The sequence below is a fragment of the Leuresthes tenuis genome, unplaced genomic scaffold (genome assembly GCF_036924035.1).
Source record: "Leuresthes tenuis unplaced genomic scaffold, fLeuTen1.0.hap1 SCAF_20, whole genome shotgun sequence".
Taxonomy (NCBI): Eukaryota; Metazoa; Chordata; class Actinopteri; order Atheriniformes; family Atherinopsidae; genus Leuresthes; species Leuresthes tenuis.
The window spans coordinates 3,287,038-3,313,503 of NW_027325374.1; the positions used below are offsets into that span (position 1 = coordinate 3,287,038).

General features: G+C 41.1%; 1 protein-coding gene across 1 annotated transcript in view; it reads right to left on the reverse strand.

The window, feature by feature from the left end:
* The window catches only part of LOC140278175 (corticotropin-releasing factor receptor 1-like), a 91,826-nt gene that overhangs the window by 10,423 nt on the left and 54,937 nt on the right, over positions 1-26,466 (reverse strand). Inside the window, exons 6-13 of the mRNA XM_072373114.1 lie at positions 25,126-25,232; positions 17,060-17,180; positions 16,177-16,330; positions 13,117-13,177; positions 10,187-10,259; positions 1,829-1,914; positions 1,531-1,666; positions 1,229-1,270 (exon numbers count right to left, since the gene is read on the reverse strand). Coding sequence (XP_072229215.1) covers positions 1,229-1,270; positions 1,531-1,666; positions 1,829-1,914; positions 10,187-10,259; positions 13,117-13,177; positions 16,177-16,330; positions 17,060-17,180; positions 25,126-25,232 — 780 coding nt within the window. The remainder of the gene's footprint in view (positions 1-1,228; positions 1,271-1,530; positions 1,667-1,828; positions 1,915-10,186; positions 10,260-13,116; positions 13,178-16,176; positions 16,331-17,059; positions 17,181-25,125; positions 25,233-26,466) is intronic.

The following is a 26,466-nucleotide window of genomic DNA, read 5'->3' on the forward strand; positions in this document are numbered from 1 at the left end:
TATGACAGATTTCCAGGACAGAATCAGGTCTCTTTTTAAAGCCTGAAGCAGAGATGTCTGCTGATTCTCCGAATCTTTGGATATTATGTCCTATAGACAACGAAATATTCAACATCTTTGGGATTTTACATGGTCTGCTGGGCTGGATAGTGTAGGTATGATTGGCACCTTCCATGTGGGAGATCCTGGGTTCAAATCCCCTGCATGAAAGGTAATACCTCCAGTAGGGGTCCTTAGGCAAGACCCCCTTACCCTATCTGCCTACCTGTAAGTCGCTTTGGATAAAAGCTTCTGCTAAATGCAAAAACATAAAGAATTGATCCACAGTTTGTTGACAGTTTTTTGCAGATTGCTGAATCTCTGCCCATCTTGACTTCTGAGAGACTCTGCCTCTTTAAGGTGCTCTTTTCATGCAATCATGCTACTGAACACTTGAAATTAACCTAATTAGCTGCAACATGTTCCTCCACTTCCTTTTCCAGCCTTTTGTTGCCGCTGTCCCAACTTTTTGCTGTTATTCACACAGTTATAGGGGATGTAATGCAGACGTGAGTCTGGAATATTCTGCCTCCAACTCATGTACAGTTCAGTGTTCCTGTGCATGTACACACAGCCGGTGTAGATGTGTGGAAAAGAGGAAAGATAACTTGGCTCTGGACTCTTACTCAAGGCCTTTACCACCCATTCACGACCTCATCTTGCTGGCAACACTCTGGATGACAGATCTTATGCTTCTGTGTAATTTGTACAACTTCAACTTTCGACCTTCTCTCGCAGTCAGCAGATGGACTTTCATCAGGGAGCTGTTGGACTTTTAAAATGGTCTAATCTTGATTTAATAGATCCACTCCTGCAGACTAAAGCTTGATCTGTCCACTACACTGCATACAGTAATAAAACTGTTGGCAATAATATTTATAACATCAAACGGAAAGTAGCATTCCCTCCAACTTTGGAGCTATTCTGAGATGGGTTTCAGGCCTCATTTCTCTATTGAACCAAATTAGGATGGACGCCGTCATGCAGCGTAGAAAGTGTCTTATGTCAGAACATGACAAGTCTTAATTATGCCCCAAATATATGAGCCTCAAGCTGCAATAACAACATCAACAGCCTCCAAAAGGAGGAGTGGAGGCGCCTGAAGAGGGGAAATATGAATAAACATCTGAATCGGTGGGGGAGAGAGAGTTAAATTGTTAAATCGATAAGCCAGTGTGAATCTGCTTACCTCACTGTTTAGGAAGCAGTAAAATACTGACACAAAGAAGCCCTGCGGGAGAGGAGAGGGGAGATAAAGTGAGGACAAAACATCATCAGAGAGGAAGGCATCCAAAACATCACTGCTCTGATCCTGTTTTAATCGCTTAAACAGCAGCTTATCGCACACATTCAATCATCTCCACAGAGAGAAACACAGCTTTTTGTTGTCCGTTCAGTACAATTACCGAGTCTTCACATAAAGAAGCTCACAAAAGAGACATCCACCCACACATAGATGCAATTATACTCTGTTCGCCAAATAAATCATACCTGAAAGGACTCCAAAAACGAATTGAAATATATAAAGACAATTTGGGAGATCTCATCTTCTCCCGGGTTGACAAAAAACAGCATATAGGTGATTCCCAGGAGTGGAAGAAGCACCAGAGTAGCCTTCACAGCTTTCCTGCAGACAGGGAGATCATAGATCAAACAAGAGGCTCAGCTCGGTGTATCGCTGCATGTTAAAGGGCCCTCCAGGAGACGGAGAGGAAAACATGAATAATTCAAGGCCTGTTCGTGTGGGAGCCCCCCGGAGCGTATTCATTGCAGGTTAAAGTGAACTCACCTGTATTGGATTGTCTCCGATGTTGTAGAGGCTCGCAGTTTGGTCATCAGGATTCTCACAATGTTGAAGAGGAAGATGAAATTGATCTGTTGGAAAAATCCAACAGAGAGAAAGAGTTGTTTTTAATCTATATTTCTCCTGTTCTACACCTGATGTGTTGCAAAACTATTTTCCACTTATCTGAACAAGTAATGACTTGAAAAGGAGCTTTAAAGACCTCTCAAGGGCATCCAAATTATACTAAATTAATCCTTCTAATGTAAAGAAATGACCAAATTTGTCAACGATTGTCCACCCAAAGGAATACAGATAAATAATCGAATAAAAGACGCCTCCAAATACTGGAAAATTTCCTCCCAGGATGTGTGGAAAAGTGCAGCTGTTGGTGTCAAAGTGCTGAGTCCACAAATCACACGAATTTGAAAGAGATCGCATATTGATCTGCATGGCAGGTATCCCAGGAAAAAGCCTGTGCTGTTCACAAAAGAACGTTAAATAATGGGTAACACACTCCACACAGATCCACCAAAGGTGGAGCTGTTTGGACACATGTCAACAGCAGGAGAAGAGTGGGTCATTTCTCAAGAAATTTCCAAGTTGGAGGCAGTTTTCTGAGAGTTGTGACTCATTGAAAACTCGATCCAGGCTGTTTAAGGCCATCATGACACAATCAAACATGTCCAATGCTATCGTAAGTCTTTAGTCTTTTTTGATGCAAATCGAGTCGTTTTGCGTTTTCAACCAATAGGTGCGCTGTGGAAGTTGTGGATGAGAGTAACCGTGGCGATGAGGCAAAAAAGTTATACAAACAGAGGAGCTACGAAGCACGAATGACTCCACGATGTTTCATCTGCACTTAAAAAAGCAGCTGTGGCTCAAAGCTGCGTATCGGTCGACTTCAATATTGTTCAGAATTTCGACCAGGTGCATGATGGGAAATAATGTCAGAAAAATCTAGTTGTGGTCCCTGCAAATCGTGACTCTTTAAGACCTCGATTCTTTGCACAATCCTTAGTATGTGACCTAAAACTCTTTAGATGTGAGAGATTGTTCAAAGTTAGTCTTTTAAAGTTTTTTTCAAAGCTGTCTCGGGTCTCGGAGGCTTAAGGTGACCCCACCCTCTACAAGTCTGTAGAAGAAGAAGAAGAAGAAGACGGGATAAGCAACTTTAAAAACTGCTTTTTTCTCATTAAAGTAAAATATCGACACGTCCGACTGTTACATCCGTGCCGGTTTATCAAAGATATTTATGTTACATGTTGGAAATTTATCAGCGTATAAAATCATGCGATTATTTTAGCTAAATATTTGCGCTAAATAATTAGCTAAGCTAGCTATTCCAGCCGCCAAAAAAATACCAGCGATGGGGTAAACTGAACCAGTTTTGAGTTTGAAGGAACTGCCAGAACGAGCGATAATTCGTATTTCACCGTAAAAACAAATACAATTTTTTACTGGTGATGATTCTTTGCTATGTTTTGGTTTTAGACATAAGATCTTACTTAAGACTTAAGATGTTTGACCACGTAACTATGCAAGATAACGTCTGAGAACATGACAAACTTTGTATGAAAGTTACGATCGTGGTGAGTTTGCTACTGGCAGCTAACTGATAGCGATTTATTTCTCTCGTCTCGTGTGACGTCCGTTGAAGCCATGAAGAAACCACAAAATCTTCCTCCCTTCTTGCTGACTCCATTTTTCCTTAAAAACTGATCATATAAGCAGTTTTTCTTTGGTTTTATTTAAACTTTCTTTTGTCCATTTGTGGAAAGGTTGCAACTTTAGTGTAAAACGAATTGTTTTTAAAATGCAAATAATTAAAGGTATTGGTTAGTTTCATGTGTTTTAGTTGGCTTTATGACAATAAATACGATTATTTGTTTATTTATTCATTAAATTAGTTTTCAAAGAGGTAAATTAGACGTAATTTAGCTTTAAAATCTCACACTGGAGTCAAAATGTTCAGCTAAACAGGAGCATTTTGAGCCCTTTTAGATCACTTCAACATAGATTAAATTTGATCATTGATAATGACCGTAAACATCCTGAAATTTGCTTATATATCTTCATTTAACTTCTGCCTTCTTTTCTCTTATACTGAGGACCACATCTGTGAGAAATGGCTAATCTTAGCCCACTCTCTCCTACACATCTTATCAGGACAAAGCACCATGTTCGCTGTCTCACGGACTATAAATTCTACATCTTATCAAAGAGAGCTTGAAAACAGATGTGAGGCGTCTGTATGAAAGATGAAGTTGAACTGGACCTCTCCACAAGATAAAGTTCCTCAGCACATAAACAAATCAAGAGGCTCTAAAAGAAGATATGGATGTAATGGAGCTTGGATGGCCGGGTCAAAGACCAGATTTGAAACCCAATTACATGTTTGGGGGGGTATTTTAAAGAGAAAAGGCTAGTTTAAGAGAACCCACATTTGGCCTCTGATTCCAAAGCCTCAGTGTTTCTAATGGCGAAGGAAGTAAAGTCGGTATTCAGGGGTCAGCCAGGGGGGCACGTAAGGATAAGGTTTGGAAGGAGCTCCACAGATCTGATGTCATTGCATACTTTCAGTTGGAGTTGTTTCAGTTGCACAACCCAGACAATGGAGGGTTATTTGACTGCGGGAGGGAGTTTCACAGGACAAACAGCGGTCAGGCCAGGTAATATCGCCAAAGAGGCCACCGACTGACAGACTGGGGGGGAAAGATGCTCACCTTGATCGTCTGAGTCACTCCTCATACAGAGCAGGGCAGACTGGACAGATTCTGACTTAAGGAAGGTGGCAAAGTGGTGCATCCAGGACCCACACTGACCCATAATGTGTGTTTTAGATGAAAGATGCATTGCTGATTTCCTTTCTAAGAACTGAACTAACTAAAGCACTTGTCCTGCATCCAAATAAATGCTCTAAATGACTTTTTATCACCAGAGGTGGAACGATCATGACCTCCTGAAACAGTATAAATTTCAATGTGCCGGAGCAAAAAGCCCCCCACGTGTCACCTGATGATGAATTTTATCCCTTATCTTATGACACAGAGAGTACAAGTTGTACTTTTTACTTTACTACAATTTCTGAGAGTTTAAACCAGTCTAACAAAAACATTTGAAATTTTTGTTGGCTTTTGATGGCGTCTTTGTGGCCCCTTCAGGTTTCCTTGTGGTTCCCAGAGTTTCTAAAAGCAGAATGGGAGGTTAGGTTTAGGTACTCGGCTGTAATGGTTAGGATAGATAAAATTGTGCATTCTCCTCATTTATGTGTGCATCATCACTGAAAAAGCTTCTCTTCATTGGCTTCCTGTTAAATTCAGGATAGAATTTAAGGTTCTTCTCCTCACATATAAAGCTCTTAATGACCGAGCTCCATCATATCTTAAAGATCTCATAGTTGGATATTTCCCCAACAGAGCACTTTGCTCTCAGGCTGCAGGTTTCCTTGTGGTTCCCAGAGTTTCTAAAAGCAGAATGGGAGGCAGAGCCTTCAGTTATCAGGCCCCTAAAAGCAGAATGGGAGGCAGAGCCTTCAGTTATCAGGCCCCTAAAAGCAGAATGGGAGGCAGAGCCTTCAGTTATCAGGCCCCTAAAAGCAGAATGGGAGGCAGAGCCTTCAGTTATCAGGCCCCTAAAAGCAGAATGGGAGGCAGAGCCTTCAGTTATCAGGCCCCTAAAAGCAGAATGGGAGGCAGAGCCTTCAGTTATCAGGCCCCTAAAAGCAGAATGGGAGGCAGAGCCTTCAGTTATCAGGCCCCTAAAAGCAGAATGGGAGGCAGAGCCTTCAGTTATCAGGCCCCTAAAAGCAGAATGGGAGGCAGAGCCTTCAGTTATCAGGCCCCTAAAAGCAGAATGGGAGGCAGAGCTTTCAGTTATCAGGCCCCTAAAAGCAGAATGGGAGGCAGAGCCTTCAGTTATCAGGCCCCTAAAAGCAGAATGGGAGGCAGAGCCTTCAGTTATCAGGCCCCTAAAAGCAGAATGGGAGGCAGAGCCTTCAGTTATCAGGCCCCTAAAAGCAGAATGGGAGGCAGAGCCTTCAGTTATCAGGCCCCTAAAAGCAGAATGGGAGGCAGAGCCTTCAGTTATCAGGCCCCTAAAAGCAGAATGGGAGGCAGAGCCTTCAGTTATCAGGCCCCTCTCTGTGGAACCAGCTGCCAGTTTGGCTTCAGGAAGCAGACACCCTCTCTACCTTTAAGATCAGGCTGAAACTTTCCTTTCTGATAAAGCTTATAGTTAGGGATGGCTCAGGTGAGCCTGAAACATCCCATAGTTCTGCTGCTATAGGTTGGTGGTATCTTTTGGGAGAAACCAGACCTGACATGTTAAGATCTCTGGACTTTCCTCATAGAAATCATGTGAGGAAGATATCACCTAAAGACAGACGTGTTGTTTTGCACGTACCTCAGGGTATAAATAGGACCTGGTTTCTTTGTTCGAGGGCTTACCTCTGATGCATGTGAGCTGTATGACCCGTATTATCTCGGTCTGCATGACAACAGAACGGCTGCCCAGGAAACCCTCCATACATAGGCCTATACTGCTGCTCCCATGATGCACCTCTCCTCCCTCTGCTCTCTTTACTTTCCATGTAAACATGACATAATAGTTGTCATTAACTTCTGTTTCTCCCTCTCAGCAGGTATCTCTGGCCTGGTGTTACGGTGATTGTTGTCCCCTCTTTCCTGTCCTCTCAGTCCCCAGCTGGTCCAGGCAGATGGACCCTTCCTGGTTCTGGTTCTGATATAAGGGAGTTTTTTCTCTCCACATGGGGGAATGGATCAGAGAGAAGTTTCGGTGCAATCTGTTGGTTTCTTTAGCTCAGAAATTGTTTTCGAATTGGCTCTGAATGCATGAATTGAACTAACTTTGAATTTAATTCATTTGACTTGATTGCATTATGATTACAATGAATTGGCTTGAATTGGACTGTATTATTGAAGTGTATTGAGATGACGTTTGTTGTGATTTGGCGCTTCATAGATAAACTGAATTGAATTGAATGTGTATGGCTGTGGATGTGCAGGGCTCACACTGAGATTTGTTCTGATGGCGTTACATCCCACGACTGTAGGGGGCGCCAAAGAGCAAAAACAAATGCCAAAATCTCTGGTGTTGCTTTAATATAAACAATTTGAAATAAACTGATATTTCTGATTTAATTTCCAAGTGTTTATTCATTTATTTATGATTAATTTTAACATTTTCTCTGCACTGATTCCTTAAATTTAGATATTTCTTTATTCTATTGTTATCTTCCAATGCATTTCCTCATTAAATCATTATAGATTTATTGATTTATACATAAATTCGTCTCTCTATTAATGCATTTGCTCTCCAAGTACAAACTAAAGTTGATTTTAAGCAACGTAAAGCTTCACAGAGGCTAATTCTGGATGATAATCATATGTAAAAGACCTCAGCGTGGCCAATCCTGCGGAATCCTTTTAGCTGATAATACCTGCAGTATCTTTCTGTGCTGCAGTAGAGCGAAGAATCTCATTTCTTCCAGCACTCCTCATGGCAGCAGGATGCTGTTGCCTCAAAATAACTACAGTGTGTGCGTTGATGGCGTTGAGGTGCATGTCATCCAGCGTTAACAGTTCAGCCTGACAGTGGGGCTCTATGACAGTAAGGTGCCGAGCTATTTAAGGCTGAACGGGAGGATGTACTGACAGTGGGGAAATATGCCAGCAGTACCCTGTAATAAAGATAAAAACTGGAGCTACGCTGTGTATCTGAGGTCCTACTTGAGTTAATCGTTCTTCTACGTGATGAATGACAAAATCAGTAGCTCAGGCAATAGGTGAGAATTACGTAACCGGGGGCAAAAATAGACGGGAATACTTTCCAGTGCCAGATGACTTGACCTTGGCCTGAACAGATGTAAGGCTGCCACACATGCTGCTTGTGCTAAACTTCAGCGACATCCTGGATTCATTCGTCACAGCAGGATAATCACTTTGATTTTTAAAAGTTCACAAACAGGACAAAAGTTCTGGTGACCCGGCAATGATCCCGCGGGATCCGGGGCTCGGCAAAGACACAAAAGCCCACCAGAACAGACTATTGTGAGCGAGATGGGAGAATTTCCAGGGAAAGCAGCGGAGGGATATTGAATGAGGCAGATGATTGCTTCAGGGGGACGGACTACATCTTGAGATGAAAATACGCGAACTGGGCTGTTTTGGGAAGGTCACTCCACCAGTGGATCGCCAGCAGGGACAAGACTGACTGAAACTGAGCAGGGAGGCGGCCAAACTGTGGCGCTGACGGGAGTTCAGACTGGGGTAGTTGTCACTGGATGGAGGCTAAGAATAGCAGAGGAAGTATTCAGATCCTGAAGTGAAAGTACTACTGTAATGTCACACTTTAAACATGCTCTAAAAATACCAACGAGGACATTTTTACAGCTGAAGCGTTCACCTGTGACCGGTGCTTAACGGTTACGAGGTTTGGGCTGCAAATAATGGCTGTTTACACTGGACAAACCTGCCGTCTTTTCCCATAATCACAGCATCGTTATCGATCGAATTTCTCACATCACCGATTATTTATTCATACCAAAATACCAAAATTCAGCCCGATCCGATAAGAAAAGTGGTCAATAGTTCAACGAAAGTTCAGCCATCGAACTCGCTAACAGACATTTAATGAAATATGAAGTGAGCTCAGTATTCCTGAGCTTGTTTGTTCGCTTTTTATGCTCCAATGATGTCTGGAAACTCCAAATAAATTGTTATCTGGGCACCAAATTCACTCAGTTACTATTAATTAATATTCAAATAGTTGCACATAAGTACAAGTTACTCCTAGACCCAAACTGCTGTGCTAAGCTGAAAAACTTTGGTCAGAAAATGAAGTTTTATGACCTCAAAAGCTATAAAAACTGTGCTGATTTTCTCCAAGAGGAAGTGGATCGAATACTTAAAAAGATCCGTCAGCAGACCCTCAAACTATCAGACAATTGAATTAAATTTGTGGTCAACTTCAGCTCTGTGCTAAACACGCAGACTGTGTTTATGTCCAGAAAACTAGACCAAAATTCAGCCCGATCCGATAAGAAAAGTGGCCAATAGTTCAACGAAAGTTCAGCCATCGAACTCGCTAACAGACATTTAATGAAATATGAAGTGAGCTCAGTATTCCTGAGCTTGTTTGTTCGCTTTTTATGGTCCAATGATGTCCGAAAACTCACCAAATTCACTTTTCAGTTGGTTAAATTCTGCTGAAATATTCTACAGTTCAAATAAATGACCAAAAGCAGAATATTTAGCATGTAAACAGGCCTACCAGGACCCCTACATGGCTCCACATGAAGGATGACGATGCTGTGCCTTTTTGATGTGTAAACAGGTTCAATGCTTCCCACATTGGTGCCAAAAAATCTATTAATGCAGCTTTGAAGTTGACAAGTCGCCTTTTTAACTGTATTTGCATGTCCTTGTGGACTTGTTGTCTGTAACTAATGGGCAAACATATTTCTGGTACGAATACATACTTAAGGTATGAGAAATAAAGGCATCAAATCTTCACATTTAAGAATAAAATTACTCTGCAGATGCTTTCTATATAAGATGTGAGTTTTCTTTAATGATGGGGTGACACAGAGGAACAGTGTGGCTGAAAAATGTACCACAACTTTTATTCAAGACATGCAGTATTGGAGAAAATGCATTTTTTTGTCACACTGCTGGGCTGAGGACGGTGTTTTGGCAGCTCGGTCTGAAGGGAGTTGGTGTAGGACAGACAAGAGATGACTAAAGCTTGTACGAGGAGCCGAGCCGAGTCCCTGACCGATCTGTAAAATCTTTCACATGAGCTCCTCCGAAGTGGGCGAGGGAGAGTCAAAATAACACAGCAATAAACTGAATTCTGCAAAGACCTTTGTGGCAGTTTATGTCCAATTTAAGGTGTATTATCACTCCTTTTAGCTGTAATTTAAAGCTAAGCTGGATGCACATGAGAGGACTTTTCAGTAAAAGCGATAACACGCTGATTTACAACAGTTAAATACCCGATGAAGTCATGAAACCTCCCCCTCAGGGTGTGGAAATGCCCCAAACTAATAGATATTTTCAACAAGAGGGAACATACAGTTGGATTTCTGTCTTTTTTTTCCCAAAACCCCCGGAGTTTAAAAAGGAAAACACAGACGCTGCCAAATCGCAGCGTTTTAAAAGTTCAGCCTGATGGAGAAAGTGTTCAACCTTCACATTTATCACGGTGAACATGAGGAATGTGGCGCACGTTCCAGCTGCTAAACCCCTTCAGAGACGTAATGAAGACTAATTGTACCAGCAGGTTATGTGGGACAGTTTCTGCACTTCGTGCTGCTACTGGAGGACATAAAAAGGCTCTTACCACTAACACCAGGATCATGGGACCTTGGTAGATGTAGTCAGTGTACACACCGGCTCGCTTCCCAAACCAGCACCTAAAATATCAACAAAAGCAACCAGTGATGCTGGGTTATAACAGGCCCGAGTATTTATACACAACACTTATCACCTTGCGTTCAGTTTGTGAGCCCATCTGTGCCTTCATTCATCCTCAGGAACTAATCCACCTGCCTCCTGGGTAACTTTTGGATGTTCGAGGCACCAGAACAGAGTAGATGTTTCATATTTAAGTGTCTTAAATAAAAGATTCGTAGAAACGTAGATTTCCCAGCCTCTCATCTCATGTCATGGCCGCGGCTCTCAGCCTAACCCACAGGTGAGCGGCAGCATTCAGAAACAATTCAGACATCCTGGTCTTTTGTTTACAGTCGTGCTGATCGATATTTATCCACCAACACTGGCTATGTGTGGAAAAAACAGAGCTGAAGCATGTAAAAGACCCTTTAACCCTTCTGAAAGTCCAGCGTTTTGTTTCCTTTTGTGGTTTTTGTGTTTATCTCTCCTTGTTTGTGTTCCTTTGCATCATTTAGTGGATCTAAATCTGACAGCTGGTGGTCCGGGCTGTTTTTGTGGCATCTTTCTACAACCGTCCCTCTATCCCTTCGGCTCATTTTCAGCAGTTTACAAGACTTATCCTGTTACTTTGTGGTCTTTTTGCTTCTCTGTTGGCATTCTGCAGCTCTGCTTTGTAAAGCCTGTTATGCTAGCAAAGCTACGACTATCCAACAGAACAACATGAAGACAGATGCTGTCGTCCTCCACATCCTGACAGAACTTCTTCACTGTTGTTGGTTAAAAACAGAGAGAGTGCACCTGAGGAACATGATCTTGTATCAGGAACTAAGCTAAGCTATCTTTGTCCATTTCAGATAGAAATACCCATTAATAATGGATGAATAGACTGGATAGTGCATCATAGTGTCGTGTTATGATTGCCGCCTTTCATGTGGGTGACCTGGGTTCAAATCCCCTGCATGATTGGTACTACCTCCAGTAGGGGTCCTTAGGCAAGGCCCCTCACCCTATCTGCCTACCTGTAAGTCGCTTTGGATAAAAGCATCTGCTAAATGCATAAACATAAACATAATTTGATGGCATTTATTCAGACATTTCTTTCTCTGGAGCCGAGTCCCTGCACAGCCCCTGATCTGGGAAAGTATTAGCTGTTTCCTGTTATTGCCACTGACTTCCGCAGCACAGTGACATGTTTTTAAGTCGAAAAGAATTTGGACAAACGAGCGAACACTCAGCTGTTTGCACTTATCTACGGGTCCATTCGTAAATCTGTGGCGAAACAGGTATGTTGGCATGGCTACACATCTGTGTCCACTTAAAATGACACTAAATTCAGGAAGATGCGTTGGTTCTTAATGACGTGCTGGAGGAAAACATGCGTCCTCCCCCAAGGAAACTGGTGAGAGTTGGACCGAAGCTGGGCCGAAAAGTTGTTAATTCTGTCTGTTATCAGGCAAGCTGGGATAAAAACGGAAAGTTTCATGTCTAATTAACTGCCTGTTGATGATGATTTGATCCGACTGGTCGCTCCCACATGCTGAAATACAAAATGGTTGTTTGACAGCTGTAATTGAAGCATTTTCCCACAGGAAAAGTACAAAGATCTGTGAGCAGGACCAAAGATTAACAGTCAGTAATGTGTCTGTTACTATTAATTAATATTCAAATAGTTGCACATAAGTACAAGTTACTTCTAGACCCAAACTGCTGTGCTAAGCTGAAAAACTTTGGTCAGAAAATGAAGTTTTATGACCTCAAAAGCTATAAAAACTGGGCTGATTTTCTCCAACAGGAAGTGGATCGAATACTTAAAAAGATCCGTCAGCAGACCCTCAAACTATCAGACAATTGAATTAAATTTGTGGTCAACTTCAGCTCTGTGCTAAACAGGCAGACTGTGTTTATGTCCAGAAAACTAGACCAAAATTCAGCCCGATCCGATAAGAAAAGTGGCCAATAGTTCAACGAAAGTTCAGCCATCGAACTCGCTAACAGACATTTAATGAAATATGAAGTGAGCTCAGTATTCCTGAGCTTGTTTGTTCGCTTTTTATGGTCCAATGATGTCCGAAAACTCACCAAATTCACTTTTCAGTTGGTTAAATTCTGCTGAAATATTCTACAGTTCAAATAAATGACCAAAAGCAGAATATTTAGCATGTAAACAGACCTACCAGGACCCCTACATGGCTCCACATGAAGGATGACGATGCTGTGCCTTTTTGATGTAAAAACAGGTTCAATGCTTCCCACATTGGTGGCAAAAAATCTATTAATGCAGCTTTGAAGTTGACAAGTCGCCTTTTTAACTGTATTTGCATGTCCTTGTGGACTTGTTGTCTGTAACTAATGGGCAAACAAACCAAACTTCTGGTATGTGTCAACACACGAGGCCATTAAAGTTGATTCTTACACATATGCTGCTCCGGTGAGGTTTCCTGGTGGTCCGTGTGGGAGTGAATCATAATAAACTACAGCGTTCATCCTAATGAAGGAACACGTCACTTGTAGCTTTTTCTGAACACTCTTCAGCACAGAGGAGTGAGACACATGAAGCTCTGGGTACTCTGGATTATATCTTTTCATCTGATTTGCTGACAGTCAGCAGACTTTTCATTTATTCAGCACACACAGCAGAAGGACCTGAAGCCATTTTCACCCCGCTAATAGGTGGCAAATAGGAACAAGGACTCCTAATCAACGTGGAAACGGCACCCGGGCAGATAAATAATAGAGAATATTCTGCAATGCTAATGTGATTACAACAGATAATTAATAGACATTCATCTCCATAATGTAATTTAGTGTGCCGCTGCCCTTTTCCTTTTGTTAGTGAGATAGAGGGAGAAGGTTCTGACTGGAATATCAAAGACTCACTTTTCATTGTCGTAGTACAGCTTCCCGATGGCCCATGCCACAATTATAGGGAACGGTATACCTGTGAGGTAAAGAAAAAGACAAAGTGACACATTCTTCTTTCATCTCTCTCTGCTATTCAAATCACAATATCTCTCCGGGGAAGTCATGCTGCAATATGAAATCCTCCTTTTCATGCACGGCACCAGCGCCTGCCAAGCTCTGTCAAGAGGAATTGTTCTTTGTGTGCCGTAATCCAAAGATTCAAGCCAAGACTTGTCACCATCTCACTGTTTCCATGTGCATGAATAAGGAGCCAAACCCTGGCTGACGATAATGCAAAGTGATCTGATGATTTGCAGACTTATAGAAGCTTAATAAAGCTGACAAACAGCAATTACTCACATCTAAATGACACTAACAGAAGCGTGGAGGCCTTACAAGCCATCAGCGTCACACATTTGAGTCTCAAATTTCTTTAATCTCTGGAAACTTTTCGCTTCATTAGCCATTTACTTTCATCAGCATAATGCTAAAGCTCGGGAAAATCTACTCACACAGCCGCAGGTTAATTAGAAAAATGTTAAAACCTTCCTGGCTTTTTTCATGACAGTCCTGAAATGTGCTGCCATCTCCTCCTCATGCGGAGCCTTCACACTGTCCGAGGGGGAATGCAATCCAGCTGACACAATACAACTAATCTTAGCACCTCATAGTTTAGCCTGACAGGAGGTTTCTGAACTCTGCACAATGCATTTCCCAGTTGCCACACAAAATCCTGCTGTTTCCATCAAGTTAACTCTCTCCCATTGTTGGTATCTCAGCCTCGGTTACCTCTTCTGGGATTAAATGCACTCAAACTAACTGGAGGTATTCAACGAAGAGTTGAACCTTTAGGGAAATGCCTTAATATTTAAAATGCATGATATATCCTACACAAGTAACACTAACACTCATTATGTTTAGATGCACAGTTACTGCTCATCTGGGTCATTTAACTGAACTATCCTGGTCTAATTATACGTGCACGGATGTGGAATATTCCACTTCACCAGGACACAATAGGTTCCCTTTTAGCTGGTTAGTATTTGGCTTTTTCCAGTTTACTTGTTATGTCACAGGTTATAACAGCTGACAAACAATAGCTGCCAGCAAACTGGTGAAATGTACAGCTTTAAAGCTGGAGGCTTTACTCATCTTTACAAAAGAGACGCATGTTATTGCCTGTTTGCTACCAACATTTTCCTCTCCCTCTGTATATGGGCTTAATTTTTTGCCTCAGGGACAAAGCCAGAGACAGAAAGATGGAGGAGTAATTCAACTCCCAACCACATCATCTGGGTGTGTGTTCAGTTTAGCACAATTTTAGTTTAACTAACACGCTAATGTGTAATTCGGTCTGGCTGAGGTTGTACTAACACATTAAGTCACTTATTAACTATATTAAACATTTGGCTTTAATTTGATAATAGTAAATGTTCCCAAACAGGCTTTTTAAGACAAACGATTTAACATATTTATAAACAGACTTATTTGATTTTTGCTGAGAGTGAAGAAATTGATATTCCACAGCCTGCCAAGTATTAGCCAGAGCCAGAAGGCATTTAACATGGGAAAATAGCCAGCTAAATCAACCATTTTTCCATTACTGTTTGGGTACAAATTTGATACAGATACAAGTGACAGTTGAAACAGAAAATAAATGCTGAGTCACATCATATAATGAGTACAGCGGGTGCTAGCAGATGAATTCTGGACAGACCAAAGTTAATTCTTTCACCCTGCCTCCAGTTTCTGGACTTTAACCTTCAGCCTCTAGCTTTTAATTGGATTACTTGTTAAATCACATTAATTTTATTGAAAGATGTTCAGTTTATTAATCTGAAAAAGACATTCACCCAATTAGTCTTTTTGAATAAATAGATGGACATTTCCTCATGCCCTTAAGTAAACTGATGTGTTAGCTTAGCTTTACATAAACATTAAACGCAGAAAGAAAACACTAACATTAATAAATTCCCATTAAACCGTCCAGTTAAGCTTTCTGTGTATGGATTTAATAATAATGTATTTCTAAATTTAGGAAGACTGAATTGGTTGTCTCCTCCTAACTCCATGTTAGCATGCTAACATGTTAGCATAAAGACTCTAGCTCACACACGGGAGTCATATTCTAGTAAAAAGTAAGGCCTTTACCCCATTATAACGTAAAATATGTATTCTATTTATCTAAGATAAATGATTGAGGTTTATCTTAACTCATGGTAAAGGATGAGGAAAGCCATACAATCCATAAACGTACACAGTTAGCTTGCTAGTTACAAGATGTCACGTTAGCTTAAAGTAGCGAAACAATGTTAGCTAACCTTAATTCACTGATTCAAGATGCTAGCTTAGCTTTACTAAAAAAAAATCATACATGTAATTTACAATAGAACAAATTTACTCTGCTTTTTCAGAATTAAAAAATAAACAAACTGAAAAAGGTGTTTGTTGGCAATGTCCTTTTGCCTTAAGTGTTTGTGTTAACGTAAGCTAACACCCTTTGGGCTTTAGCATTCAACTAGATATCAAGTTATGTGTTCATGATCCCTGTGGAGTTATAACAAGCTTTCTTTTGAGCTTAACTATCCTGACCCAGTAGTTTTGGGGTCTAAACTAAGCAGACTTGGTGCCTGAATCCCATCCAATTAATCAGCTTTATTGAAACAGAAAGCGAGAACAAAACTTGAAAAAACTTGAAAAATTCCCAAGACTCCACAGCAAAACGGTTGTTTCACACTTGGCTTCGATTTTCAGAGTAGGGAGTCAGAAAAATCTCAGTAATGCAGCCTGTTTTTAGTGACTGGGTTGCTAAAATTTGCATTACACCTAATAATAATAATAATAATAATTAATTTGAACTGCATGTTAGCCAATGGAACAACCATCAATAACAAATGTGTTTTTACATCCTGTAAAGCACAGACTTCACAGTTATGTATTCTCATCTAAATTTGCAAGAAAATTAACTAAAGTATTTCCCAAAATGTCCAACGCCTCTTAAAAAGCTTTGTACGGCTGAACAGCGAGCCTACGTACACCAGCCGATGCAGATGAACATCCACTTGCGGAGCTTGTCAGTGGAGTATGTGAGAACAATAGCAGTGTGGAGGTAGCAGCCTTCTCCAAACATCCAGAAGAAGTTGGTGGAGTGGAAATAGTTGAATGAGGCCGTGACGAGGCGGCACCAGATCTGCAAAACAAAAAGCATCCTTTAAATATTTAGCAATCACTATTGTTGGTAAACTATGCTGGGCTCCGTTTGAAATGTGTATCCGTTTCTTATTAAATATGAACTGACAGTTTATTCAGTTCCAGCTCCACCAATGAGAACATGTTTGGTTCGGTTTGTTTGTTTGTTAAAAGGATTCCTCACAGAGTAACTGACGGATGGGACATGACCCAACTTAAGAGCATCTGATATCAATCTGGGTTTAGATCCATGTTGTGCCAGATAAAAGAACTTATTCTGGAACAGGCTCCTTCTAACACAGAGCCGGTGCTGGCTCGCTTCTTTTTGTTTGTATGTTTGAATTTTGATGTTAATGCAGCTGCAGATTTGGAGCCAGGACCGATCTTCTTCAGCCTCGGTGTAGATTTTCATGTCATTTTTCACACCGCTGCCAAGAAATCAATGAAAAAGACCAACAATGTACTGCATCTGTTGAGTTTTAGTCAGTGTTTTAGCCTGAAAAATACAGGATCCAGCTAAAGTTGACAAATATTCAGTTTTCTTCTTTTGTTCAGGAGTAATTTTGCATTTGTTTGGGTTCTCAGAGGCGGATTAATGCTCTTTTGCTGTTATTTCTGACAGAATTAGAGGACGTATCAGAGTCAAACTAAACTCCAGTGTGTGTTAGTGGTAATTTAAGAGCTTTAAGAGGCTTGATAAACCGACATGGAGGTGCTTTTTGACACATACCACGTTGCTTTCATGCACTTCTGGGCTCATGGTCAGCTGGACGATAAACCAGGTGGCGTTCCTCAGGATAAAGGCGGTGATTAGGTTCCAGTGGATGATGTTCCTCAGGCAGCGGATACTCCTGCGAGAGGAAGAGAGGATAAAGATGCTCAGGTTGATTTACAGTAACTGTAATTAAATACTGAGAAGATGGATGGAAAAAAGGATAATGTAAAGGCAAGCATGGCAGAAAGAGTCTGAGTTGAATAGCATCTGTGTTTGTGTGACTTCCAAACAAACACATTAAACTCAAACTAACTATTCTCCAAGAATAGCACCATCGCCGACTGAGAAATGAAGACGATATTTATAAATGATGAATAAAGTTGTGGAAAACAGTCCAATCAGCCCATCGTGCGTCCGCGCCCCAAATGAAATGTGAAATAACATTTCATTCCTGCCGTTTGCTCTTCTTCTTCTTCTTCTTTGTGTCATGTCCTCAAAGTCTAATGTTTTCTTAATGGTGCAAATAAAACCACCCAAGGATACAATTAAAATTTGCCTAAGTGCCTCCGAGCGAGCGCTCCAAAATAGAAACGCACAACTGATCGGAGAGAGAAACAAACCAACCTCCGTCGCCGCGGTGACAGCTTCATTTGTCGTCACCAGCCGCCGCCGTTATCAGCCGGCGAGGGCTGCTCCCTCTGCTGCCAAGCATGAATGACACGATTCATTTTTTAGCGCTCATTCATTTTTAATAGGTGTCACTTTCACTGGCTTTGTGCTGACGGAGCGGGGGGGGGAAGAGTTATCCGGCGACACCGTGATTGGGCTTATTTATTAACCAGGAAGTGCTCTGAAAGAGGCAGCCTCATTAAGACAATAAGTTAAGAAAAAGTAGCTAAAAAAGGCCGCCACCAGACATAAAAGCTGAATAAATCCATGGGTTATTAATAGTGTTGTCCTGCAATGAAGCTGCTAATGCCCCCCCTGTGATGTTGAAATAGTAGCAGAGCTGCTATTAGCATCATACAGGCAGCTGGTGCCAGAAGCAGTGAGGATAGATTTTATTCAAACAGCCTTATTAATTACGCTGAGTGACCTCACTTCCTCCTGGTGGGGCCAGACTGGCCTTCTGGGTATTAATTAGTAGAAAAACTGAATAAAAGTCTTTGTTAATGGTTTCCTTCTTCTTTCCCTCAATACCTGCATTAATTGTTTAGCTGAATCTTGTTAAGCAGCAGCAGTCACATCATCTATTTTCCTTCGCAGCGCTTTTCTGGCTATTTCCGTATCGCAGTGTTTGTTATTTTCTGTCCTATATTGTGTGCTGCATAATGCATTTCTTTAATTTGCTTGTACCACACTGGAATATGTATACTTTTTTATAGTAGAGTCTCTTGCAAGCTTTCCTTCAGGCTGAAGATGTTTCTTTATGACTGGCTGGACGCTCCGGTGCCTCCAACATAATAAAAGGATCTAACGTAGAGGCTGAGAGGAATAAATCAGCGTTTTTGTATTAGTCTCTGGCTTCAGTTTGAATTCTTTTTTAGAGATCTTATCACCACCACCAAACCCACTTAGATGAAACTTGGTAAAAGGTTGGAACATGGCCAATGAAAGTCATAATTAAATCTTTGTGCCGACGGGGTTCATTTTTGTTTGTTCTGGCAAATGATGATGCTTCTCAGCACTGAAATATTGTGCAAAAGTCAGAGCCTCCATCACTTTGTTCACAGGTGCCCAGAAAATAGGTGAACTGATTTATCCCAACACACGCAAACATAAACACAGAAAAAACTGAGTTTGAACTATTCTACTATTTGTTTTGAGACATTGACACAATAGAAATGAACCTGGACTTAAAAGTCCTCGGCACATTTTTTGTTAAAGGAAAAGTCTGTAATTTGTTACATCATTAGTTGTCCTCATTAAAATATTTCCATAAACATGCTTTGGGTATTTGGTCGTTTTCCATTGGAAGCTGTCCTATTTGCTACAGAACTACTGGAAGAGCAGAATTGTAATTGGTAGGTGTGTTTAAGGTCAGTAAACAGTAAGCAACTAACCAAAACAAAGTGGGGGGGCAGTCACTGTCTGGGAGAAATTACACTATTCCTTTAGATGTGAACTTACATGGTCAATGTAGTCCTCTAAACTATGTTCTAAATGTCCAATTTTTCATATATAAATAAAGAATTGTAGATAATGCACTTAACAATTTTGTTTTTCTTGGACCCCCCCAATGTCTAAACCACGGTTACGCCCTTGATTTCTATTATTGTGCGGGCATAAATTCTCAAAGTGGGATTTTAAAACAACTTCACAAAGCGCTCATTTATGAGTAAATTAATTCAGTTTCTGTACAGATATGTGGAGCTGTGTAAAATTCTTTGACACTAAAAGCATGTTTTGTTACAGTCAAAGTTACACTGCAGTGATTCTTGAAGCATTATCTTATGTGTTATAAGTATATATTCCCGGTGGCGTGGTTAGCCCCGGGGCCCGTGGTGCTTTAATGCCGGCCTGTTTCTGTCAATTCACTTCAGAGAAAAGTGATGAATTACAGCCGTTCTGGGGTCTGACAGACTTACAGCAGCAGATCTTCATGTTTCACCTCAGGGACTCAGAGATTTATGAGCAGTATCGGCGTTTCAAGGTCAGATTTATTGGGGTTCTCGCACCGATAATGTACACAAACGCACAAAAACCACATCTGAGATTTATCCCGACGAGAACGGAAGCTTAATCCAAAATATTCTGTCTGAAATCTGACCAATAAGCCGCTTTTCTAGCTCCGCAGTGACGTTTTTCCCAAGGTCACATGACGAAAAATGTAGAAAACAGAGATAAAACCTTCTGTGGCACCAGCAGATCAGCATTTATCAGCTTCAGATGGGTGACAACTTAAAAACTGACCTAAAGAAAGAAAGAAAAGCAACAAAACATCAAATTATGGCCCGTTGTGAAACCAGATGTTTTAGATTTTGTTTCATCATGTAAAAGAGAAGGATTGAAGTGACTTTAAGGTAAAAAAGATCCGCATTCGTTCGTCTTCTGTGGAAACTGTTCGGGAAACGCTGGCAGGTCACGAAATGAAGCACCTGCCTGTCAAACCACCTAAAACAACCAATCCCAACCAAAGGTGCAGCAGCAGCTCATCGCTGCAGGTCGTCATCCCTAAAACCGACTCGCAGCTACCAGAACAGGCTCCTCTTTGCTCCGAAATTCCACTTTTCAGTGACAAAAGGGCAGCTTGCAGCCCGAAAAGATGATTTCATAAATCTGAGAAGAAACCAGCGCTTCCCAGAGTGCCTTCTAAAGCCGAGATGGAGCAAAAAACACCTCCATGTGACCCCACATCTCTCTCCCCACTGCTGCTGTTGACATGATGATGTTATGGCCGACTGAAAGGCGACTGAAAGGCAGTTCTTGCATGTCCAGACCACAAATCAACCAATTTTCCAACAAAACTCAACACTGCCATCCTGGTTGGTGTTTTGTGGGGATTTTTGCAGGTTTTACAGACTTCAGTTCTCCATCTTAGATATTTACGGCCGTTTGTTTGACCTTTAAATGAACTAAAAGTGGTAAATGTAGCGAGAGATGTTCAGGTTATTATGATCAGACGCCATGTTGAAACGGCGTCCGTCCGTCGGTTGTTCAGTCGATGTTTGCTGTGCGGAGCACTGATTCTCCAGAGATCATCCAGGAGCCGCTGTATTCATAAAGAAACCCCAATGCAGACGGAGAAAATGGGAATAAAAAGCTGTGGAGGGCGGAGAGAACCGTGACTCCAGAAGCGTGTCAGCAGAGCAAAGCTGGAGCAGAACGAGCAGCAGGGAGCCATTAATTCAACATGAGCAAAGGGTGTCTTTGAACCTTAGATATACATGTTAAAATGAACCAGACACCTGAAAACCTGACCAAGGTTGCTCAAATTCAATCTGATATCTGATGAATCTGGAACTTTCTCCCCAGTTTGACCCACTGCTGTCATTTTATGCATTAAAGCAAGTTGTTTCAGGACAAACTTTCATTTCTCGAGCCCTTTATGGACAGAGGATGGGGTAAAATGTCTTTTTTACTGTATGATTTGTTATTTAAGCATGAAACAGAGGCTTTCCGTGACTTTAACATGACTTTCCTTTGATGAAGACTGCATATTTTTCCTGTTGCAGTGAGAAAATAGCACAAGGGGTCCATGTTAGTGGAATATGGTGACAAAAATAAAGTCTGGCGTAATGTTTTCAAATCAGAATCAATCTTTAATGAACACAGAGGAAAGCATCCATCATTAATTTAAAAGCTCCAATGGCCTCCAATGCATACTGATGCCGCTCACGCTCCGAGTGTCTGGGGTCATCGTGGTTGACATTTGCTTTTCCTGCCACTTGAACCTTTAATAAGACCGAACAGTTTTGTATCCTGAGCTCGTCTTGTCGGCTGAGAAGAACCAAAAGCTGATGAGTTTAAATAAAACTCTGACAAGAGTCAGTGTTGAAGAAGTCTGTTAACAAAGATCTGCACGACTGGATGTTTAAAAGTGAACGATTAGAAGCAGAAAACAGCAAAAGTCCACTCCTCATTTCTTTATATATTGTTGGAAAAACAGGAAATAGGAGACTTTTTATTCTCCAACACAGCCTGAACCCTCTGAGACGAGCTTTCTGTCATTTCTTTAAGGAGTCTTCAGGAATAGTTCTCCAGGCTTCTTGAAGGACATCCCAAAGCTCTTCTTTGGATGTGGGCTGCCTTTTGTTCCGTTCTCTGTCAGATGATCCCACACTGCTTCAATAATGTTGAGGTCCGGCTCTGGGGAGGATTCATCCCTCCATAAGACCTGTTGCCACTGATTTTCAGTCCACTTCTTGTGTCATTTGGCACAGCTCAGCCTTTTCTCCCTGTTTCCCTTCCTTAAGAACGGCTTCTTGACAGCCACCCTTCCATGGAGCCCATTTCTGATGAGGCTTGGGCCAACAGTAGATGGATCAGCTGAAGGTCCAGATGCATCTCTCAGGTCCTGTCAGGTCACAGCTGGATTTTTTCCTCTTTCTTAAGGACATCACTTTCAGATCCTGTTCATCTGCTGGAGATAGTTTTTTAGGCCTGACACTTCTTCTTTTGTCCTCCACTTGTCCAGTTTCCTCAAATGTTTTAAGGACACACTGCACACCATGCTGAGATATGCCAAGTTTTCAGCTAATAGCTCTTTGGGAATCACCTTGTTGCTGCAGAAATCCTATTTTCTGTCTGTCAAACTGTGTTTTCTTTGCTGTTTTTCATAGATGCAGCTAAAGAAATGGGAACAAATGATGTGTTTTTGTGACAAAGTGCCTAAAGATCCAATTTAAAATGGCTTCTTTGCTAAGTTGTCTGTTCTGTGTCGACACAACACTGGTTCATCCCTTGAGTTAGGAGCCTTTTTTCTGCCTGAAGGGTTCATAGGTCAGAGTTAAGTGGCTTAACAAAGAAAAAACACATTCTGGACTGAAAATGCTCAGGAACAAGGACTGAAAACAAGATAAAAAGCAGAAAATGTCAAAAGGTAAACTTTGACACTTGTGACTCCATCTCCTGCTGAGCTAAAGCAGGTAATAAAGGACACCCACAGCTGTTGTTAATAATCCAAACGCACAATAAGAACAAATATCCAAGAGGAATGTCACACAGGACAGTGAAATGAAATCCAAAGCCTCAGCTTGTCGTACACAGCTGCCAGCAATAATCTTCTCAGAAATCTCTTGATATCAAACAATATAAACTCTAGAGGTTATTCTTTGGTCTGCTCAGGCATTAAACTTTAAAGTTACCCACATAACCAAGTTTTATGACGTAGAATATCAACATTCTTGCCGTTGCCTTCATACATCAGTGGTGTTACATCCTGCAGCTGTAGGGGGCGCCAAAGAGCAAAAAGGGCTAATCTAGTCATGAAGTAACTTATTATTATGGGCCGTCACGTTGATTTCATAAGAACAAATCTCCATGTGAGCCCTGCACATGCACAGCATTACACATGGATTCGTTTTCACGCTAAAGACGCCATCAAAAGCCCAAGGTTAGTTTTGTGTTTTGGCTTCTTAGCTTCTACTCTGTTCAGTTTCCATGAGTTTCATTGTCATTTCCTGTTTCCCTCAGTTCCCTGTTAGTCTCCATCTCCATCATTAACTCTCCTCAGGTGTCTTTGATCAGTAATCACTCCCCCATAGCATTTAGTCTCCTGGTTTCCTTTCATTCTTGTCAGATCCTCACCGTCATTCTCGCCAACCCCCCCGTAGTTTACCATTGGTCTGTTTCTCGAGTCGCTAGTTTTTCCTGAGTTTTTACAGTTTAGTTTTGTTAGTTTTCTTGTGCCTTTTCTAGTTTTCTCCAGCGTTGCTGTGATTTTGATTTTTGAAGTTCTGCATCTGGGTCCTATAACCTATAACCTTCCTGCTCCTGCGTTTCCAGACAGAAGGGAAACAGGAAATGACAACGAAACTAATGGAAACTAAACAGATGAGTGACTAAGAATCCAAAACCAAACCAGAAAAACAAAAAACAGTCAAGGATCCTGACAGTGAACTGTTGTATCTCAGCCTCCAGGCGCTCCAGGTTAGATTCGGATCTGAGAAGCACGTAGTTTTACGGTTCATAAACTTCTCCAGTGATGCTTTAAATCTAAGATGAGCTAATATTTGTCATGTTACAGTTAAACAACTTTGTATGTTGTATTTTCTGTTGTGAACGAAATTAAATTATTTTTGCAAGTCATTGGTTTTATTGATTTTATTCTTTTTTTATGGTCTTATTTTGTATTTTCTGTTGTTTTTTCTGTATTTTCTGTTTTTGCAAGTCATTGGTTTTATTTACATTTCATACCGAGTATTTTATTTTATTCTTTTATTCTTTTTTTTTATGGTCAAATATCATTCTTTCAGGATTAAGAACTAAACAATTACTTAATTTTTCTCTGCCTATCGTGTTTCATCATTTAAAACATGATATAACTTCCTGTTCCTCCGTTTTTTCATCCTTTGTATGGAGTATTTCTTTGTTTTGTTTCTCTTTTTACTCCATTCGTGGGTTTTATAGAAACCCAAAGCTACGATTTGGCCCCTGTAAAAGTCCAATAAATGTAGATCATTTAATTTCAAATCAATTCGAGCAAAGGTGGAAGAAAAACTGGTTTCTCAGAAATGTTCAGAACTCTTTTAAACCTCCTAGCCTCAGCAAAAATCCACAGTATTGTCACATTCTCCAGGAGACTGGCGTGTTCCTTCGGGCACATTGAAGAAACTGCCAAAAGAAGACCATGAAATGGTCATTTACAGCTGGATTTCACACAGAAATGAGTCACATAGTGGAAGCTAAAAACGCTCCACCTGTCATTTAAAATGAAATGCACTCCTCTCTCTGCTCCCCTTCTCCTCCTCGTTCCACAACACCGAACAGGAGTGTCAGCCTTTCTCTCCATCACATCGCCGGGGACAACCATCCCTTAAAAGGTTCTCAATTTCATTACAAAGTCAAGAAGGTGAGTAATAAATGCCAACTCCTTCTCCAGCCTAATGCCATTTTCTGCAGGCTGACACGTGTCCCCCCCCCCCCCGGCTGTCCGAGCCGTGGTCCACAAACACAGCTTGAGCGTGAATGCAGTCCTGCAGAGCTTCTACTTATTATGTCTCCCTGTGCCCTTTCACGCTTTTCTCGCTCCCAGGGGGGGGGTGTCGGGGATCGATAACGACCCTGGCTGCTGGGGGTGCTAAGACCTTTCTCTCGTTAACGCACGGCTTCTGTCAGTTCATCAGACGAACCCTTTCCACCTCTATTGGCTGCCTTCCACAAGACTGTTTTGGTTTTCTCCTCTTCCCTGAGATGGGCGTTTTATTCCCATTCGTGGGGAAGCATGTCCTAGTTTTTGAGGCCGTTTAAACCCCTTTACAGCTGCTGGATTGAGATAGCGAAGGTTTCATCCCATGACCAAATGGTTTTTGAATAAGAGCTTTGAACCTCCCGGGATCTGGAAAACACTGACGTTTCTGTCACATCAAGGATGTCTTCGGGATTATCAGCGGACCGGCAGCAGCAGGACCGACACTTACCTCAAACACAAGAAGAGGAAGAAGGCAATGAGCAGCGCCACCATGGAGATGCAGTGACCCAGGAAGTTGATGATCACAGCGATCTGATAGTGCATCTTGCCTTTTTTCTGCAGGAAGAAATGAAACACAAAAGATGAGTCTTCTGGGAGTTTGTGACTGACATCAATTGTGTTTTCAGGAAAAGAAACTTAAAAGAGTGAAAATCCTCTTTCATTTCTCAGTTTTTGAGGTCTTCCTCCTGCGGTGGGTTTGCACCAACACAGCAGGAGACCCACAAACCGAACAAAAAGAGTCTATTTAGCTTAATAAACGAAGCAGCAAACAAAACAGTCACGCTGCTCTAATTAGAACAACAAAAAAATGCAAATATCTCTGCATAGGTGTGTGTAATTTAATGTTTTTATACGCATTTTGTGTGTAATTGTGTCCGATTGTTTTTGTCCTGTGTATCCTTGCTTATCTTTGGAGACATTTTGTGTAAATTTCAGTACTTTTCGTAAGTGATTTTCTCTTTTTTCATCTCCATGTGATCATTTTTTACTTTATTTTAAATTTTCCGAGTTAGATTCAAAACAACAAAACGAAGAACCAACAACAAAGGTAAAAATGCCATTTATATGTGTTCGTAAATGTTGTGTTTACCGTTTATTTGTTGTGTTTTAGTTCTACAATGGCGCCGCCCTAGAGGCAGCAGCCTGCTACTGTAACTCTGGACGTTTTGAGTCGTTCTTTGCATCTTTTTGAGTTTTTTTTAATGAGCTTTTCGAAGCCCAACTAATGCCTGGAATAAGAGGAGACGTCGAGGATGCAGAGCGGGGACAAAAAGGAGGAAAAGGAGGAGGAAGTTTAAACCATTTCTTCCCTTGATCATCATGGGGAGAGTGAGCTCACTGGTGAATAAAATGGTTTGAAGATCAGACAAGAATGCAGGAGAGATTTCAGGAAGGCAACATTTATTTACTCGAGACGTGGCTGCAGCTACGACATGACATCATCAGCTAAGTTGTTGCCAAGCAACAGAAACAATTCTCCAATAAACTGATGGCGACCTCTGAAGATTTCTATCCCACCTGCATTGTACAAAATTAGGTTTTCTTTAATAATAACGAATACTGCAGCAATAAACTTGCCCTTCGTGGATTAATAAAGTTTTATTGAATTGAACTTTATTGTTGTTCTGTTTTCTTGTGTTTTCAGACGTTTTTTATTTAATTTGTTACTTTCTGAATTTAGTTTTTTCTGTAAATCTTTCCTTCTTCATTGCGTTTTCCAAAATGATCTTTTCTATTTCAGTATTTTGTTGTTCATCTTTTCTTTCTTTTCTTATTTTGTCATGATTCT